The sequence below is a fragment of the Ochotona curzoniae genome, unplaced genomic scaffold (assembly GCF_017591425.1).
Source record: "Ochotona curzoniae isolate NIBS_2020 unplaced genomic scaffold, NIBS_Ocur_1.0 scaffold_3208, whole genome shotgun sequence".
Taxonomy (NCBI): domain Eukaryota; kingdom Metazoa; phylum Chordata; class Mammalia; order Lagomorpha; family Ochotonidae; genus Ochotona; species Ochotona curzoniae.
Genome location: NW_024467106.1, coordinates 44,460,001 through 44,479,118, shown reverse-complemented (window position 1 = coordinate 44,479,118; position 19,118 = coordinate 44,460,001). Strand labels below are relative to the sequence as shown.

At 37.5% G+C, this 19,118-nt stretch overlaps 1 protein-coding gene across 2 annotated transcripts in view; it reads left to right on the top strand.

Annotated features, from left to right (window-relative positions):
- The window catches only part of CNTLN (centlein), a 244,813-nt gene that overhangs the window by 89,558 nt on the left and 136,137 nt on the right, over window positions 1-19,118 (top strand). For both annotated transcript variants that reach the window (XM_040962776.1, XM_040962775.1), the window contains exon 8: window positions 5,505-5,699. In XM_040962776.1, coding sequence (XP_040818710.1) covers window positions 5,505-5,699 — 195 coding nt within the window. The remainder of the gene's footprint in view (window positions 1-5,504; window positions 5,700-19,118) is intronic.

Here is a 19,118-nt window from a genome sequence, read left to right as displayed (position 1 = left end):
CTTTATCTTTTTAAATAAATAAAATGTATAGGTAACATTACTAATTTTTCTACCTTTCCATATAACTTATCCTAATGTTACTATATACTTATTATATTGATTTAAAAAATGTAATTTTTGTTATGTAAAGCGTAGCTGGCATTACATTTTTACATCTCTGTTTAGATGCATTGATTATTGTGAGCTTAACAATAAGATTAATAAATAATTTATTCATTTTAAATACTGGATAAGTATTTTGTCATACTTATGTGTGTGCCATATATGTGCTTCACTTTATCCATTCTCTGAAGTATATTTATACTGTTTCTACTTGTGCTGTTAAAATTCTACTGAGGTCAATATCTGTAAATGTTTTATGTGCATGTTTAAGTGGAAGATTGATTGAAATGTTTACTTTGCTAAATATTGCTAAATTACTCCCATGAATACCCTTTTTGGGTGTTCTTTGAAATTCTTCTCAAAGAGAGACTTTTTTTCATAGTGCAGAGTGTATTTTGAGATTCATTGTAGTAGGGTAATTTTCAAGTCTGTTCATTTGTAATGCAAAATGTTCATACTGGTTGTAAAAATTTGGCAAAAATTAAATTTTACTGCCTACCATGCTACAGACTTTTTCCATTCTATTGCCCATTCTGTCTTTTAGGACATATAGATGTATGTTTTTAAGATATATATAAACATGATATATATCAGTAAGTTATAAAAAAGAATGAAATTCTGTCATTTGCAACAAAAATGTTTCAGAATGAGGAACATCACGTAAAGTGAATTCAGACACAAGCACTGCCTGTTCTTCCTTATATGGGAGCTAAAATTTCTAACAACAAGGAAGAAATGACTGAGTGGATCAGTTTGACTTAGTGTTGGCAGTGTTTTGTCAAACTTAGTCATACTTGTTTGTCAAAACAGGTTGGTAGAAATTCTTGCATTTCTATAGTTGGAATGGTTTTCTGAGCATTTTAAGATTCACTTTATGTCAGTGAAGTTGAACTTCCTTTTATTTGATATAGTGTATAATCCATGCCTATTTTCTTGTTGGATTATTTGTTGAATTCTGCACCTAGTAGAACCAATAAGCACTTAACTCTAATGTAAGTTTAAAATGTTATCTCTAAAAAATTTAAAACTACAAGATACAGGTAAGAAAATAGGCCATATAATTGGCATTTTAATGATTCCCACAAAAATACTACAGATAGGTAATGACTTAAAATTAAGGTCGTATCTCATAATAAATTGAAAATAAGTTAAAATACCTTTGATTTGCTGAGTATCATAGCTTAATAACACAGTATGACAATATTTTCTTTTTTTAATATTCTTTATTTCATTTATTTTAAAGATTTATTTATTTTATTGGAAAGTCAAATTTACACAGACTAGGAGAGACAGAGAGGAAAGATCTTCTGTCTTCTGGTTCACTCCCTAAGTGGCTGTAGCAGCTGGTGCTGAACCACTCTGACACCAGAAGCCAGGAGCTTCTTCAGGTCTGCCATGCAGGTGTAGGGTCCCAGTGATTTGCACTGTCCTCAACTGCTTTCCCAGGCCATAAGCAGGAAGTTGGAAGGTAAGTGGAGCAGCTGTGATATGAATCAGCACCCATATGGGATCTTGGCGGATACAAGGCAAGGACTTACACCATTGGGCTGTTGCTCCAGGCCTGGCAATAAGTATTTCCAAAAGATACGGTGCAATAGTTTGTGTGTGTGTGTGTTTTGTCTGTTCCTTTTGTGTTTTGCTAAGGACCTGGGTGACACCAACCTGGATGTTCCTCTCTGTTTCAACAAGAATATTCTTCTTCTTTTTTTTTTTTTAAGATTTATTTATTTTTATTGGAAAGTCAGATATACAGAGAAGAGGAGAGACAGAAAGATCTTCCATCCGATGATTCACTCCCCAAGTGAGCACAATGGCCGATGCTATGCTGATCCGAAGCTGGGAACCAGGGAGGGATGGAGACAGAGTGAGAGCATGTACATATTACCATCAGCTGGTTCACTCTAAATGCCTTCGGTGGCTGAGCTATGAAGGAGCCATTGAATGGGAATGCTATCCAGGTCATTCAGGTGGATGGTAGGAACACAATTACTTCAGCCATGCAGACTGTATATTCAGCAACGTGGAGTCAGTAGGGAGGAATCAGACCTAAATATGCCAATGTGGGATGCCTGTGTCTTAACCGTTAGACTTCCTTCCTTTAGTTTCTGTTTGTTTTTAGCTTCTTTCTGGTTCTTCCTTGTCTCCATGTCTGCTAAGTGTTAAAATGCCCTAGGCCTTAGTCTTAGGACCTCACCTATTTTCTTTAGCTTATGTCTTGGCTTTCAAAATATCTGCCTAAAACTTGTCTGCCTACCCTGAATTTCTTCTCTGAAATTAGGGAAAAGTTTTTCTAATTGCCTACTAATTATCTCTTTTTTTGGATGACTAATGGACATCTTATAGTTAATATGCCCAAATGTAAGCTATTGGCATCTACACATTGAGGGTCCCACTTGGTATCCTCTGCTGTCACCATTCTATCAGTCACTATCATGCATTATCTTGATTATTGCAGTTGTAGTTTCATGCCGTTGTTGTCTCTTTGCTCTGACCTTTTGCCCTGTAAGCCCTGTAACAAGACAAATGCTAGGAAATTCATGCTAATACGTATTAAGTAGAAAAAGTTAATTCCTCTGTATAAATCCCTTTAATGATTTTCCAGATCATTAAAAATAAAAATTGAATTTTTTTAGCCAGAGACCTCTGTATGTGATTTGGTTCTGCCCTATTTCTCTGTCAGAATCTTTATCCTTTCTTCTCATTCATTCTGTTTCATAGACACTCTCCTTTTGTTTCTGGCACAACCTCAGGTCTCGGTGATTGAGAGCTCTCCCTCCACTTCTGTGCATCAGTACCACTTTACTCCCTTTATTCTTTGCCTCTTGTAGCTTAAAATTTGTTGATAGCAGACATTAAATAAATAGAAGAAAAAATGGTGTAAGCTGTAGTATAAAAAATAGAGGGAAATTAGGGAACATAGCTGAGTATCTAAGGCCTGTTCCTGGACTAGAGATGTAAAAGTAATATTAGCAATGTGCAGCCTGAGAAGATGACATCAGTGACAAAAGTAGTTCAAACGTCTTCCAAATGAAATCTACCAGCTAAGAATGCCCACGGCTTGACGTTAGTAAATTTCGAGAGGTAGAGTACAAATACTCCTAATTGGAAAATTCATCTTAGTGTGAATTTGGATAATTTGTATAATTGGGTTACAGAGCAAATGCGTTTTTAGAAATCATCACGTTAAATAAGATATTCTGTTTTTCAGAATAATGGAAATTTGGAAAGAATCCTGCAGTCTAAAATCTTAAAAATTGAAAGACTTTGGGCCCAGCGCGGTGGCGCAAGTGGTTAAGGTCCTTGCCTTGCACGCCCGGGATCCCATATGGGCGCCGGTTCTGTCCCAGCAGCCCCGCTTCCCTTCAAGCTCCCTGTCTGTGGCCCAGGAAAGCAGTCCAGGACGGCCCAGGGCTTTGGGACCCTGTACCTGCATGGGAGACCCGGAAGAGTCTCCTGGCTTCGGATTGGCATAGCATTGGTTGTTGTGCTCACTTGGGGAGTCAATCATTGGACGGAAGATCTTCCTCTCTGTCTCTCCTCTCTTTATATCCGCCTTTCCAATGAAAAAAATAATAAAAATAAATCTTTAAAAAAAAATTGAAAGACTTGAAAATAACTTCCTTTGTACACCCTAACAATCATCCTAACACTATTTTTTAACTTTATTTAACAGTAAATGACATGAAGAATAATAGGCATACTAAGTTGCTTGTGGGTTATGATTGATATTCCTGAGGTATATCATAAAATCCATCTTGCATATTTTTATAGATCAAAATATTATAAAAAACATCCTGGCTCCTCAGATTGTAAGGTGAAAAAAGTCACAGAAAAAAGAGCCTTATGGAATTTGCTGTAAGGGATTCTGATTGTGAACAGATAAACAGTACATATCTCAGGTTGCTAAACTAAAGCAGAGCAGTGAACGCATTATATCAGTTAGATGTGTCACTTGAAAATTTTTTTTCTCTTTAATTAATAGCATGAGAATAAGAAGTGTCTTGGCAGCTCACTGAACCATTTTAAACTTTTGGCTCCTTGCAAGAGCTTCTAGAGAGGTTAACATTTTATCACCCCCAAGGCCTTGTCACCAAAACACACCGTGGAAATAAGGACAGAGTTAACCTTGTGGAAAGCTGTTTTAGTTAAGCTTACTGATGGCCTGAGGTCTAGAATTGAAAATGACGTTGCTTCTTTTCCTTTAAGTCCGAATGCTCTTACTGCATTTAAATAAGTGAAGTTCAGTCACCCAATAAAACAAAGTAGGAGATATCTACTTAGAATAACAAGTTGTCTCAGTTTCTTTAGCAAGCCTGGATGATCATCTGTTCCAAGCTTTTTCAGTGTTTTTGTGTCTGTTACTTTTCAAGGATAAAGAGTTTGTTCCAGCATCTGTTTTTAGGTTAGCCCTCTCAGATCTTGTCATGCAGCTTCTGATGGAAGTGGAACTGCATAAGCTGCAAGGCAGAGAGGTCTTTGCATTCTTCCACTATCTTAGTGCCTATTTTTTTCCTACTGTTCTATCTATCCCACTTCAGAATGCATACTGATTTATTCTAAGCGGAAAAATATCAGTTGGCTTTAAAGAACTCTCAACACACTGGTTTTTCTTTCAAATGTATTTAAGCTAATATACCCCTTAATATTTCTTTTGGCTTTTCCTATTAATGCACTTATTTTTTTTTATTTTTGACACTTTTAGAATGATGGTTTTTTTTTTTTTAATTAATCCATTCTGGTACTACTGTCGTAACTGTGGGCCTGGAATAATGGCTGAATTGGCTAATCCTCCACCTCCAAGTGCCGGAATCCTATGTGGGCTGTGGTTCATGTCCCGTCTGCTTCACTTCCCCTCCAGCTCTGTGTTTGTGGCCTGGGAAAGCAGTATAGAATGGGTCAAGGCCTTGGGACGCTGCACCCACATGGGAGACCTGGAAGAACCCCTGGCTTCTGGCTTTGGATAAGCCTGTTACAATCACTTGGGGAATGAACCAGTGGATAGAAGCTCTTTATTCTTTGTCTCTCCTCTCTGTAAATCTCTTTCTAATAAAAATAAATAAAATGTAGAAAACCCACAAAAACTTAGTTCATTTCCTTTCTTTTTCATAAGGCACTTCGCGGTTAAGACAAGTCACTCAAGATATTTTTATTCTCCTTAGAAGTTTACTTGTCATTTTTAAATTGCACTGGCCAATAATACAATTTTCTTTTTTATATCAGTTGTGGCTTCATATTGGTATGTGATTATATCTCTTAGTTTTTATTGTGTTTAGATTTTACAAATCTAGAGGCAAGTGCTACGTCATATAAATCATGTGATATTATATATATGTATACATACATAAATATATAAGCATAGAACTAATAGTCATTTATATAATCTGCATGTTTCTTTGAAACAGCTTTACAATGAGTTACTTGTTTCTTTTGAAACCACAAAGTCAAATGAAGCTGCGCTACGTCAAAGAGTTGCTAGTCTTCAGGATCAGCTTTTTCAAAAAGAGCAGGAAAATGCTAAATTAAAAGAAGAACTTCAGGAATCACAAAGGGCAGTGTGCCCTTTACCCCATGAAAGTGATGCAGACCACTCGGCACAGGTAAGAGACATTTTCTGGAAATATTATCCAGTATAATACCAAATTAAGGCATTTACAATTAACCAGAAAAAGTAAATACGTTTGAGTATACTAGAACATAAATAATGGCATACAGTTTTGCATTGTCATATTTTCAATGTTTTTTGTAGACATGAATGTTACAGGCAGTGCAGATGAATATGCAAATGAAAAACACAGGGTCTGCCAGATACAGCCAGCCTTTCATATAGGCAGGTTTCACATCTGTGGCTGCAGTCCTGAATCAGACATACTTGAAACAAAAATTGAATTTTGAAAAAGCACGTACATACATTTTGGCAGCTAATATCTGGGCAATATGGTGTAACAGCTACTTGCATAGTATTTATATTGTATTATGGATTATAATAAATTAAGAGTTGATTTAGAATATAGAGGAAGATGTGCAGAGTTTATATGCAAATGCTGTGTCAAATTAATTAGGGTGCTTGAATGTCCACAGCTTTTGGTATGTGCCGGTGATCTTGGAACCAATATTGTATGGCTATTAAGAAGTACCTATACTGTTATTATGACTAGGCATTTGGTTGATATTAATTATTGAACACTGAACTAATAGGTCATGTCCATTTTGAGGCTTTATAAGTGAAGGGGGTAATGCCTGTAAAGAGTATTTCGGAGTGACTGTCATAAAGCATTTACCATAGTGCCTTGCATATAAAACTTAATAATGATTCATCATTATTCTACCACTGCATTAATTTACTTTTAGACAGGTAATTTGACTTTTCTCTGATATTCCATTGCTAATGAGCTTGAGCAAATATCTTAACTCTTTTTGGCAGAATTTCCTTACATATAAATTTGATCATTAATGTCATCGCTATCATAGTTTTTGAGGGTTATTTTCCTAGTTTGTGTTAAATGTAGAGCTAGACATATAGAAAATGTCTGGTTGGAACTCTTTCAGTAGTTCAAATGTTATATATATATATGTGTGTGTGTATGTATATATATCGTCTCTCTATATATATGTGTGTGTGCGTGTGTGTATAATTTAGTCCTCAAAAACAATCAAATTCTGATGTTTGCAAGACTGTGGTGCTAAATCAAATGAGCTAGACACAGAAACACAAATATCATTATGCTTTCTTTTATATGTTAAAATTATTGTGTTTGGAGAGTATTAAACCTGCAGATATCATTGTCTTTTGTATTCTGGTATAAATGCTGTCTTCTGTTATTCCATCTATGTGACAACAAACCTTTCCTCACTTTATGATAGTTGTTGTGAGTCCTCCTTGTCTTCTCTTTCTGCCTCCTTCCTCCCTTCCTCCTTCTATTTCTCCCTCTCTGCCTCTTTGTTTCTACTTTTCTTCAGTGCTGGTGTCTTGGTATTAGACTCTTGACCTCCAACTGTACAAAAATGTTTGTTATTTTAAAATTACATTTGTGTGGGGCTTGCATATGGTTCATTTCGTCTCATTGCCACTTGCAAAGCTGGCATCTTGTACGAGCAGCGTTCGATTCCTGGATGTTCCTCCTCCTAGCCATCTTATTTATGCCTGGTACAACAGCAGAAGATAGTCTGAGAAGCTGGGTTCTTGCCTCCGTGTGGGAACTAGTTGAAATAGCAGGCTCATGATTTCAGCCTGGCCCAGCTGTGACTGTGGCAAACCATTTGGGGAGTGATTCAGCGGGTGAGAGATCTCCCTCCTTCTCTCCCTCCCCCTTCTCTCTCTTTCTCTGCCTTCCTTCTTTCCTCCCTCTCTCCTTCCCTCCCTCTTTTCTTCCCTTTCTCCTCTTCTTCCACCCCTTTCTCCTTCTATCCTTTGGTGTCTATAAAACTGCCTTTAGAACAAGTACATACATCTTTAAAATTTACATCAAGTATTTTTTATAGTAGTACAAAGGGAGTAAGATTTCATTTATTAACAGATTGAAGAAAGCTTTTTCATAAATATTGAAGGCATATAATATGTTTGTGTACTGTAACATAATGTTATTCTCATTTATTAATGTGGTAAATTATTTAGATTTTCAATTAATTCAATTTTGTATTTGTGAAATAAAGCTTTTTGTAATGTTTTATCATTTTCATATGTTGCTGAGTTCAATTTGCTAATGTTTTGCTTAGGAGTTTTGCATCTATATTTATGAGGCTATTGGGCTATACTTTTCATCTCTTGAATGTTTATTGTCAAATGTTGATATCAAGTGATATTGGCATTCTAATATGAATTGCAAAATGTTCTCCCTTTTTCACTTCAATGGAAGAATTTGTGTAAGACTGACTATGTATTGCTCCATAATAAACAAATGCTTTCCAGCCACGATCAGGATCACGTCAAGGATGTCCTTTCTCATTAGTTTATTCAGCATCACACCTTAGATATTTTTTTTAAAGCTAATCAATTAATTAATTTTATGATACAGCTCCAAATACTCTGGGGTTTCCCCTCCCCTGCAATCTGCACTGATTTCCCTTGTTTTGTTACAATAATATAGTACTTCAAAATACGCTCATAATTCTAATGCTATTAATCAAGAAGCAAATAAAGTCAAAACAACTGGAAATAAGGAAATAAAATTCTTTGCATGCAGATAACATGGCATTTGTTTTGTAACCCCAGAATCGATGAAAAAGGTCTAAGGAATAGCATGCAAATTTGGCGGCATTACAGGATATAACATCATTTTAGAAGTTTGTTTTAGTCTGTACATTAAAAATAAATAATCATAAATTGAGTTTTTAAAATGATACTATTTGTAATGACATCAAGAGCTAGGTAATGGTTAAGTATAAATTTAACAAAGCATGTGGAAAATCTGTATTTTGAAAAGTATACAAGCATTCCATTGGGAAGCTGCACAAGACATGGACTTTGGGTTTGGTTGTTAAGATACGAGTGTCCTGTGTTGGCACTCTTGAGATTGAGTCTCCACTCCACTTCTGATCAAGCTTTGTATTAATGAACATTTTGGGAGGAAACAGATGATAAAGCAAGTACATCGGCCCCTGCAATCCATGTGGCTGACCTGTGTGAAGTTCCAGGATCCTGGCTTCAGTCTGGCCATCTCTGCTTGCTCTGGGCATTTGGACAGTGAAGCTTGCTGTCTATTTGTAGGTATGACTTCTCTGCTTGCCCTTACACATAAATGAACATATGTAATTTTAGAGCATAATTTTACATGCCTTTTAAAAAAACATAGCACTTATAATTTTGTAAGGGAGAAGTTATGGTGAATCCATGAATCAAAAGACATTACATTGTTAAAAAGGCCAGTTCCCCCTCAATTGATCTATCATATAATCCTAATCAAACTCTCAGGAGACTTATATTGGGGGAGGGGGCATATATCAGTAAGCCAAAATGATCACTTATAAGAAAATGTAAAAAAATCTAGAACAAAGTCAGGCTTCATAAAAAAAGCAAAATTAGAGGATTATATACTCCCTAAATATGAGTCTTATTTCAAGTTAAATAATCAGAACAGCATTGTATTTGAATAATATTGACAACATAATCAATAGACTAAAATTGAATCTAGATACATACCCACTCAGATATTTAGTTTTATAGTAACCTTTGCAATGAGGATAATGTAAGTTGTTTTTCTCCTCATAAATACATTTCTTTTTCCTTTGCTTTTTTGTGTCAGCTTGTCAAGTCTACAAATTGGCACTCAGAAGATTTTCTGATTTACTTACGACTTTCTGTTTTACTTTTGTCACTTGGAGGGCCTTGTTTATTCTTAAAATATTTGTGTATATTTATATATTCTTTTGATTTGTACTTTCATTGTGGTTAGAAGTAGTTCTCTGTAGCTTATTTTATTTTGGAATTTATAGTTGTTATAAGGCCCAGCATATGATTTTGTTGAAAAACTTGATATTCAAGCATTGTATGTGCCTGAGAATAATTTGTTCTTTGCAAATATTGGTCTGGATGTTGTTTAAGTGTTAATTATTCCATTAAAAGTGACAATAATCAGATCATTTGTTTCTTTTGTAAGAGATTCTATTTATTTGAAAGGCAGTGTGAGAGAGATAGAGGCAGGGTGAGATGGGGATAGCAGATAGAGAGACCCTTCCCTCTGATACTTTTTTCCTTAGGTGACCCATCAGCCTGGGCCGGGCCTGGCAAAAGCCCGAAGCCTGAGTTACTTCCTGGTCTTCTTTGAGGTAGCAGGAGCGGAAGTGCCTTGGCCATTGTCCCCTGCCTCCCAGGTGCCAGCAGGGAGTTGAATCTGATCTGGGAATGTCAGACTTGCAAGCGAAAACTTAACCTGCTGTACTGGTGTCAGTACTTCATGCATGTCTTTAAAGATTTTTGTAATTAGTTTTTCTGTCTGTTTTCCTACCACCGTCTTGAGCGAAGTGTTAAAATATCACAGTTTGGGGGCCCAGCACAGTGGCACAGTGGTTAAGGTCCTCGCCTTGCATGCCCGGGATCCCATATGGGCACCGGTTCTATCCCGGCAGCCCCGCTTCACTTTCAGCTCCCTGCCTGTGGCCCAGGAAGGCAGTCGAGGTGAGGACGGCCCAAGGCTTTGGGACCCTGCACCTGTGTGGGAGACCCGGAAGAGGCTCCTGGCTTCGGATTGGCATAGCATTGGCCATTGCCCTCACTTGGGGAGTGAATCATCGGATGGAAGATCTTCCTCTCTGTCTCTTCTCTCTTTATATCCGCCTTTCCAATAAAAAAAAAAATAATAAAAAAATCACAGTATGACTGTAGTTTTGATTTCTCTTTTAAGGTTTCTCAATTTTTTCATGTATTTTAAAACTGTCTTAATAGGTACAGACATATTTATGATTGTTATGTCTTTCTGATTGAAATTTTTGTCATAAAATGTAGCATTTAACTAATATTCTGTTGACTTACGACTTTTTTTCATTTTTGTAATTAGTCTTTAGTGGTTATGTGTTATTTAGATATGTTAATATGTTAAATATGTTTTCTATATTTTTATTTCATTCTATAAGTGTCTTAATTTGCATATATATGAATTGTGCATTTTAAAAATTCATCCTGAAAGATTCCTTCTTTTATTGAAGTATTAGTCTATTTAATTTATTGTGATGATGAGTTTGATTGGGTTTAGACACAACGCCTTGATATTTGTTTCCTGTGTATCCTGTTTTTGTAGGGAGGGAGATAGTTGTTTGGACTGTTCCCTGCCCTTCTTTATCTCTCTTTTACTTTGGATTCTTTAAAAAGGCAATTGCAAAATTTAATTTCTATCTTCTGGTGTTTGCTGTTTCAAATGGTAAGTAGGAAGAACCAATGCGGTGGAGTATTAGGGTAGTCCTGTGCTGGCACACCTCTGGCCATCACAGTTGTTTAGGGAGTAGACAACAGATGGAAAAGCTCTTAGTGTCTCCTTCTATGTGTAGATCACTTTTCAAATAAATATAAAACATATTTTAAAAAAAATGACAAATGAAAAATAGTATTTCATTCTGTCTGCTTCTGCGTATATTTTTTTCAAGATTCTACTTTTGATTGTAATCATTTTAATTATGATGCTCCCAAGCATGACTCTTATTGTATTTATCTTACATTTAATCTGCTGATTTTCATGATTTTTGTAATTTTAAAATTTGATATTGAAAATTTTTTGACATTATTTCATCTAATATTTTTGACTTTTTTTTAGTTTTTTCTGTAGCCTGACCTGTATAACATGTTAGACTTTTCTTTTTTGTCCTGCAGAATTTTGTCTGAGACTCTTTTTTTTTTTTGAGATTTATCTTTTATTCTTATTGGAAAGGCAGATATACAGAGAGGAGAGACAGAGAGGAAGATCTTTTGTCCAATGATTCATTCCCTAAGTGGCTGCAACGTCTGGAGCTGAGCCAATCCGAAGCCAGGAGCCTCTTCCGGGCCTCCCACGCAGGTGCAGAGCCCCAAATCCTTGGTCCGTCCTCAATTGCTTTCCCGGGCCACAAGCAGGGAGCTGGATGGGAAGCGGGGCTGCCAGGATTAGAACCAGCGCCCATATGGGATCCCGGGCATGCAAGGCGAGGACCTTAACCACTGCGCCATCGCGCAGGGCCTGACTCTATTTTTTTCTTTAATCTTTTAATGTTGGTAGGGAAGTTGGTAGTTAGAAATTCTATCTAAAGTGGCTTGTGACCAAATACTTGCAATATCATGTGTTTGCCTTTCCAGGCTCAGTAGTAGGAAGGTTAATCAGAACCCACATAGCCTGGGTTCAAACCAGAAACCCAATTGAGAATTCTGACATTCTATATACTAACTTAATCAACCACTTAAACCACAGTACATGCCAATGAACTGTTTTTGTATCATCAATTTTTTTCTCTCCTTCTGCAACTTTGATTTTTGTTCATTTCACACACTTTTCTTCCTTTCTTGTGGTTATTCTGATGTATCCATCTACTAAATCCTACAGTTGAATGAATATTGTACTTTTATGGGTAGAGTCTTCTTAAAGTGCCACTTTGGAAATGATAATATGACTCAGATGTTCTGTGTTTATAGACTGTTTTTTTCTGTCAATTAAGGCAAGAAATGTTGAATTCTTCAGTTATATTTACAGACTTGTCTGTTTTTCCTTTTAGTTGATTCTGTCCATTTTTTTGTTCTGATTTGCTTATAGTACTTTATTGATATATTTGGTATTATTATTTATCCACATATTTTAAAATTCTGTCACCTTGTTGCTTCATAGGTTTTTTGGTTCTTTCTATTTCAATAAGTTAATCTTTTTCATATAAAATGTCCTTTATATCTGTTGGCAATTTATCTGTTTTGTAATAGAGCTAGCCTAAGATTCTTCTTGCTAGTAGTTTGCTTGTGTATCTTTTTCTAATCTTTTGCATTCAACATACATGTGTCTTTGATCTGTAGTGTGTCTCCTATAGACACAATATAATTGAATTACATTTTTTGTATCCATTCTCACTCAAGTTCTTTTAATTTGAGGGCGTAATTCATACATGTGTAATTTTTTTAAAAATTATTTTTATTTTTGATGATTTTTGCATAGTTGATTAGGATTATAAGAATCAGGGGCTACGAGAAGGTGGGTGAGATCACCATTTTTCATATTCTCTTTTTTTTTTTCTTCCTGTTTCTGGGTAAAAGCGGGAGATAAGAGGAGAAGCCACACTCAGCCTCCCAAAGCATCCCATCCCAGGACCCCGATGTAGGGCACGCTCTGAGGGTCCTGCACAAGAGGTTTCAGTACTTGAACAGTTTTGAATTACTGCAGATCTTACTACCCCAAGCTTGATGAAATCTCTCCAGAATCCACTGATTGACATAGTCCACCTTAGAGTCTCTGTTTGCCCAGATATTCGCTGCCAACACTTGGCTGGGGTAGTTGATTGATTTATTCTCTCCTCCATCCTCTGTTGTGGTACAAGGTGTCCTCTGCAGACTCCAGTGTACTGCCGTATCTTCCATGTGCACTGAGACGTGCTTCCACTGCTCTGTCTAAGCCACTGAGGAGGTCTAGCTCTGATACATGCATTCCACAGTCAGACAGTGGAACATGCAATTCTCTCCATGGTTGTGGTTCTGAGTCTAGCAGTTTATTTGGGGGGGATCCCCAAAGAAACTTGATCTGAGGTGATTATTTTGTGTGTGCCTGCCAATACAGGGTACGGTACAGTCCGTTGCCAATCAGCTTATGCGTATAAGCTCACGGAGCCACCACACCAGCCCCTGTGGGTCTTGTTTTGATCTTTCTCTCTGTCTCTCCTCTCTGTTAATCTGCCTTTTCAATAAAAATAAATAAATCATTTTTTTAAAAAAAGTTTGATCTCTCAAATATCTCTCTCCTGGAAGCATTTTTTTTAAATCTTTTTTATTTCCCTAAGCATATGCTTTTTTTTCCCTAAACATTTTTTTTTCCCTTGAAAAAGCAGATTTATAAAGAGAAGGAAAAACAGAGAGAAAGATCTTCCATTAACTGGTTTATTTCCCAAGTGGCCTCAGTGGCTGGAGCTGAGCTAATCTGTAGCTAGGGCCCCTCAGTGTCTCCCACATGGGTGTAGGGTCCTAAAGTCTCGTGCAGTCCTTTACTGCTTTCCCAGGCCACAAGAAGGGAAATGAAGGGGAAGTGTGGCAGCCAGGATATGATCTGGCACCCATGTGGAATCCTGGCACTTGGAAGGTGAGGATTTAGCCACTAGCTAGCATGCCAGGCCCTGTTTTTGAGCGCTCTTGTGACCATTCTTTTAAATTTCCTCTCAGGTAGTTCATCAGTCACTTCATCTTCCTGTTCTGATTTTGAGATGTTACTGTGTTTGTGTTCCTTCTGGGTAGTAATATTGTGTTGCTTGTTTTGTATTTCTTGTGCTTCTACTTTTCTTTTGAGACATTTTTGGAAGCACTTAACTTTTCCCTCTGATGGCTTTTGTCCTTGAACAATGCCTCTGTAGCTTAGGGGAGTACCTGCTCTTTCATTAGGTGTCCGGAATATGTGCTGGATGGATCAGAGACCTTCAGTTAGTGCTTCAGGGTGGGCCAAGAGTCTAAGGTGATATCAAACTTGGGCATGGTAGATTTCCTGTATTGGCAGTGAGTAGGAGCTAATCAGTGTCCATAGTGAGCTAACTGTGCCTACACACCCCACCCACGCAGATGCGTGAATCACAAGAATCTGCTCAGCCCTCCCCTGGCAGTGACCCTCTCCAGACACGCAGGGACTCTGAGACTCAGTACACAGTACTAGAAACCTAGCTCAAATCATGCACTATTGTGCAATCCAGAATTGCCACAATCACTCTGGCTTCCACTTACGGTGAATAGTGGATCCATTCTCATTCCTTCAAGCTTACCTACCCTGTTCCTATGGAGACATGAGTTGTTCCCTGAGCAAACTTACTATTGGCACCCATAGTTTAGTGAGGGGAATGGAGAGCTGCTCATATCCAAGTGTGCTTGTTTCCCCTGCATTCTTTCAGGCAGACTCAAACTGAGTGGTGATTGCTCATTTATCCCGCTGATAAAATTTGTGCGTGAACTTCAGCAGCCTCTATTCCTTAATAAGATGAAACTTCCTTCCAGTTAGTCACCAGGAACCTTTAGGGGGATAGGAATAAAACAATGTGCTTTCTCCTTCACAAGTCAATTTAGGTGGCATTCTGTCCTCTGCTACCATTCACGTTGTACTCAAACTCAGTGTGGTTCACAATATTCTCCCTCATGCTGTCTGAGCAGTCACTTAGGCCACAGACTCCGTTCACCTGGCCCCAAGAGGAAGCTGTTACAAACTTCTTTCAAACTCTCCCATGGGGGCGCAGGGGCAGTTTCTGCTTTTCATCTGTTATCTTCCCAGGATCAAAATCAGCACTACTTTTTCGCTATTTAGCATCTTAGACCTTGTATATGCAACTCTTCTTTCCCATTAATACTTTTGTATCTGTGATACTTAATGGTGCGATATTTTGTCTTTCTTGGTTTTTCTTCTATTGTCAATTATTTTCTTTTTGAAATGCAGTTGCAGAGAAAAATTGGCAAGAGAGAACATGAAAATGAACCTTTTTAAAAAGATGTTTTTATTTTATTGGAAAGGTAGATGTACAGAGAGGAGGGGAGACAGAGAGGAAGATCTTCCATCAATGGCCGATGCTGTGCCAATCTGAAGCCAGGAGCCAGGAACTTCTTTCCGGGTCTCCCATAGAGGTGCTGGGTTCCAAGGCTTTGAGCTGTCCTTGACTGCTTTCCCAGGCCACGAGCAGGGACCTGGATGGGAAGTGGAGTTGCCGGAATTAGAACTGGCACCCATATGGGATCCCGGGCATGTTCAAGGTGAAGACCTTAACCATTATGCTATTGTGTCAGGCCGCGAAAAAGAACTTCTTTGAATTGGTATTTTTGCTTCCCATATCTTAGTACCTGGTTCAAATCCCAGCTGTGTTTCTGTTAATAGATACCATGGAAAATAGTACGTGATGGTTCAAGTTCCAAGGATCCCTCCTGGCCATGTGGGAGACCTGGATTGTGTCCCTATCTGTGGTTTTTCCCCTGGCCCATCCCTGACTGTTGTGGGCCTTTGATAAGTGAATAAGTAGGTAGCCGATAACGTTCTCTTCATCTCTGCCTTTAACAAAAATGAGAAGCGAAAAAGGAATCACTTCTGTGTTCTTAATTTGGTTGAATTATGTAAGACTCTTTCTGAGCAAATGAGTAAAAGACAATTTTCCCTACCTTTGGGAAGAAAACTATCGTTTGGGTACTGTTTATGGAAGGACCACCAAGGAGGGGAACTGTAGTGGGTGTCTGTGCTGTGAGGGGAAATTCAGGTCTATTATTCATAGAGTTACAAAAAAACCAAACAAAATAAAATGGCAGGAGTCTAAATAATTAAAATAACTGAAATCCTGAAGGTGTCTGGGCACAGATTGTATGCTAGCAGATCTTCCAGATGACGCAGCGCAGTGCTACTGACACCTCAGTGCAGCCTTGTGATTGTGAAGCAGAGAATCCAGCCCAACGACCTCCTGACTCTTGAAAGTGGATTACAGGAAATGTGTGCTGATAGCAATGAAATCTTTATTCCTTTGTAGCATATTGTATGAAACAAATTTATAGAATATATTCAGACCCATGTTTAGGAATTTACATGCATATCCACACACATGTGTAACATTTTATGGTATACCACAGCTTGCAAAATAGCTAAACATAGTGGTATAATTAGAACTGCTATTTCTTTGATAACTCGTGAGCCATGCACCATATTACTCCTACTCGTAGCCAAGTTATTCTGCTTTAGTATTAAATTTCAAGGGCTGTGACACTACTTCGACATTTGTTTTTTCACTTAGATTTTATTTGATAGCTGAGCTCCATTTCCTCCACAGTTGAGTTGACCATGCTCCTCCTTCCGCTGTGGCAGGGGTTAAAGACCTTTTTCCCACCAGTGAACACATGTGCTTATGGGTGCCATGCTTTTCAAAATATACATGTTGATACAAATAAGTGGCAGATATTAACTTGTACAAGAAAGGTGTTTTCAGTTGTAGGTTTATTTAATTGCTTTGTGATTACTGTTTCATATATAAATTTAAGTAAACCTTATTAAAATAGTATGCAACCTATTTTATGTTCACTTAATGCTGTCACATTGGTTGACTTGGATCTTCTGAAGACTATAATGATTGACTCATGAAAATTCTATATTAGCTTCTCTTGAATTGATCATAGAATTTATTACTAGGATTTTTAAGATAGGAATTCTTTTTAAGATAGAAATTCTGTATAATACTTTCATGCATGTATATAAATATATTTATATACTTTTTATAAATGTTAGGGTCAGATATATTGAATAGCACTGTCAACTTTTTCAGGGTCCGTTAGTTAAGTGCGTTCTGATCTGAAGAAATTCTTGCTAAAATCATGAAAGAGAAAATACATTTTCCATCCTTGCCTTTTGTAAACTTGAGTTGAATGAACATTTGTTACATATTTTTGAGCATTTCTTTTTCAGTAAGAATTTTTATGCAACCGTATAATGTATGTATATTTTATGAAATTGTTAAAAACAGTTCTAATACTAAATGGAAAATACAAATATTTAAACAAAGGAATCATGAGTTGAAACTATTTTTCTTGAGTTATTAGCTTCTTTTAAATTTATGTCAAAGCAAAAATTCTGTCTGTAAGCATGGGTTTAGATCACAGACTCTATATCTTAGGGAAGTCTCTACATCAATTCGGCTTTATTATTTATGAAATGGATGTTATAGTACTAGCTCACAAATGTTTCATGTTGATTACGTGAGACAATGTATGTGGGCATTCAGAATAAGTGTAAGTTTTAAATATTTTTTGAGAACATACCTCTTATGTAATGTTATCAGATTTGAGATGCTGTGCTCCAATTGGTGTTGATTTATTTATCACTTATAATCTAAGTTATTGGTGCATTAAGTAACAGTCTCTGCCATAGGAAAGGGCAAAGCTAATTGGCTCAATTGGGACTGAAACCCAGGGCCTTTGATTTCTTAGCACCCTGCTCTTCACTAGCTGAATTCTGAATGACTGTCTGTCTTTATCTCAAAACAATTGTTTATTTTCTTCATGCAGAAGCACCTAATTTATTGCCTTAGAGGAATTTCTTAGAGTAAAGGACAATGGGGGAAACCTAGAGTTACTTTATTTAAAAGTGAATGAGATACACACTATGGAGCTAATGGCAGAACCACAAGACCAGAGTTGTCATTTGAAGCTTAGTCATACTTAATTTCTTTTCATAAATATTCCCTGTCCTTCCTTTCCTAAATTGTTTTGAATTTTCTCTGTTTTTCTCCTTACGTTCTCACTTTCCTTTAATTGAATCCCACAGAAGTATAAATGTAATGTCTTTATTCCCACAAAACAGCTCACCAATACCTTGTTTGTTAGAATATCTTATTTCAACAGTTGTTTCTTTGTCTTTTTGTTTTGTTTTGCTAACATGTAATACCTGTACATTTTTTGGAAGGTACATTTAAACCAATGAAATCAGGCAGCTAGGACCAAGCATGGTAGTCTAGTGGCTAAAGCCCAGGATCCCATATGAGTGCTGGTTCTAATCCCAGCAGCCCTGCTGCCCATCCATCTCCCTGCCTGTGGCCTGGGAAAGCAGCAGAGGACAGCCCAAAGCCTTGGGACCCTGCACTCATGTGGGAGACCCAGAAGAGGCTCTGGGCTCCTGGCTTCAAATCGACTCAGCAATGGCTGTTGCGGCCACTTCGGAGGTGAATCATTGGACAGAAGATCTTCCCCTATGTCTCTCCTCCTCTCTGTATATCTGACTTTCTAGTGAAAATAAATAAATCTTTATTTAAAAAAATAGGAAGAGGGCCTGGCAGCATGGCCTAGCGGCTAAAGTCCTCGCCTTGAACGGTCCAGGATCCCATATGGGCGCTGGTTCTAATCCTAGAAGCTCCACTTCCCATCCAGCTCCCTGCTTGTGGCCTGGGAAAGCAGTTGAAGACGGCCCAAAGCTTTGGGACCCTGCACCCGTGTGGGAGACCTGGAGGAAGTTCCTGGCCCCTTGCTTCAGATCAGTATAGCAGTGGCCATTGCGCTCACTTGGGGACTGAATCATTGGACGGAAGATCTTCCTCTTTGTCTCTCCTCCTCTCTGTATATCTGATTTTGCAATAAGAAACTGGGCAGCTAGCCGTTCTGTTTTCTTTGTATTTGGGTCCTGTCACCTTCTTCTACTGCTTCATACAGTTCATACATACTGTATTATAAACTGTATTATAAACTGTATTCACCTGCTGTGCTTTGCAACACTAGAGCTTGTTACTTTTATATGACTGTGTTTTTGTACTCATTATCAAAACTCCCTCTAGTAATCACTATTCCAACTTCAAATTCACTGTTTTTTAATGTATGTGTTCATTTCCATGTATTAGGGCAGGCATATATATTTTTTTGTGACTGGCACATTTTCACCTAA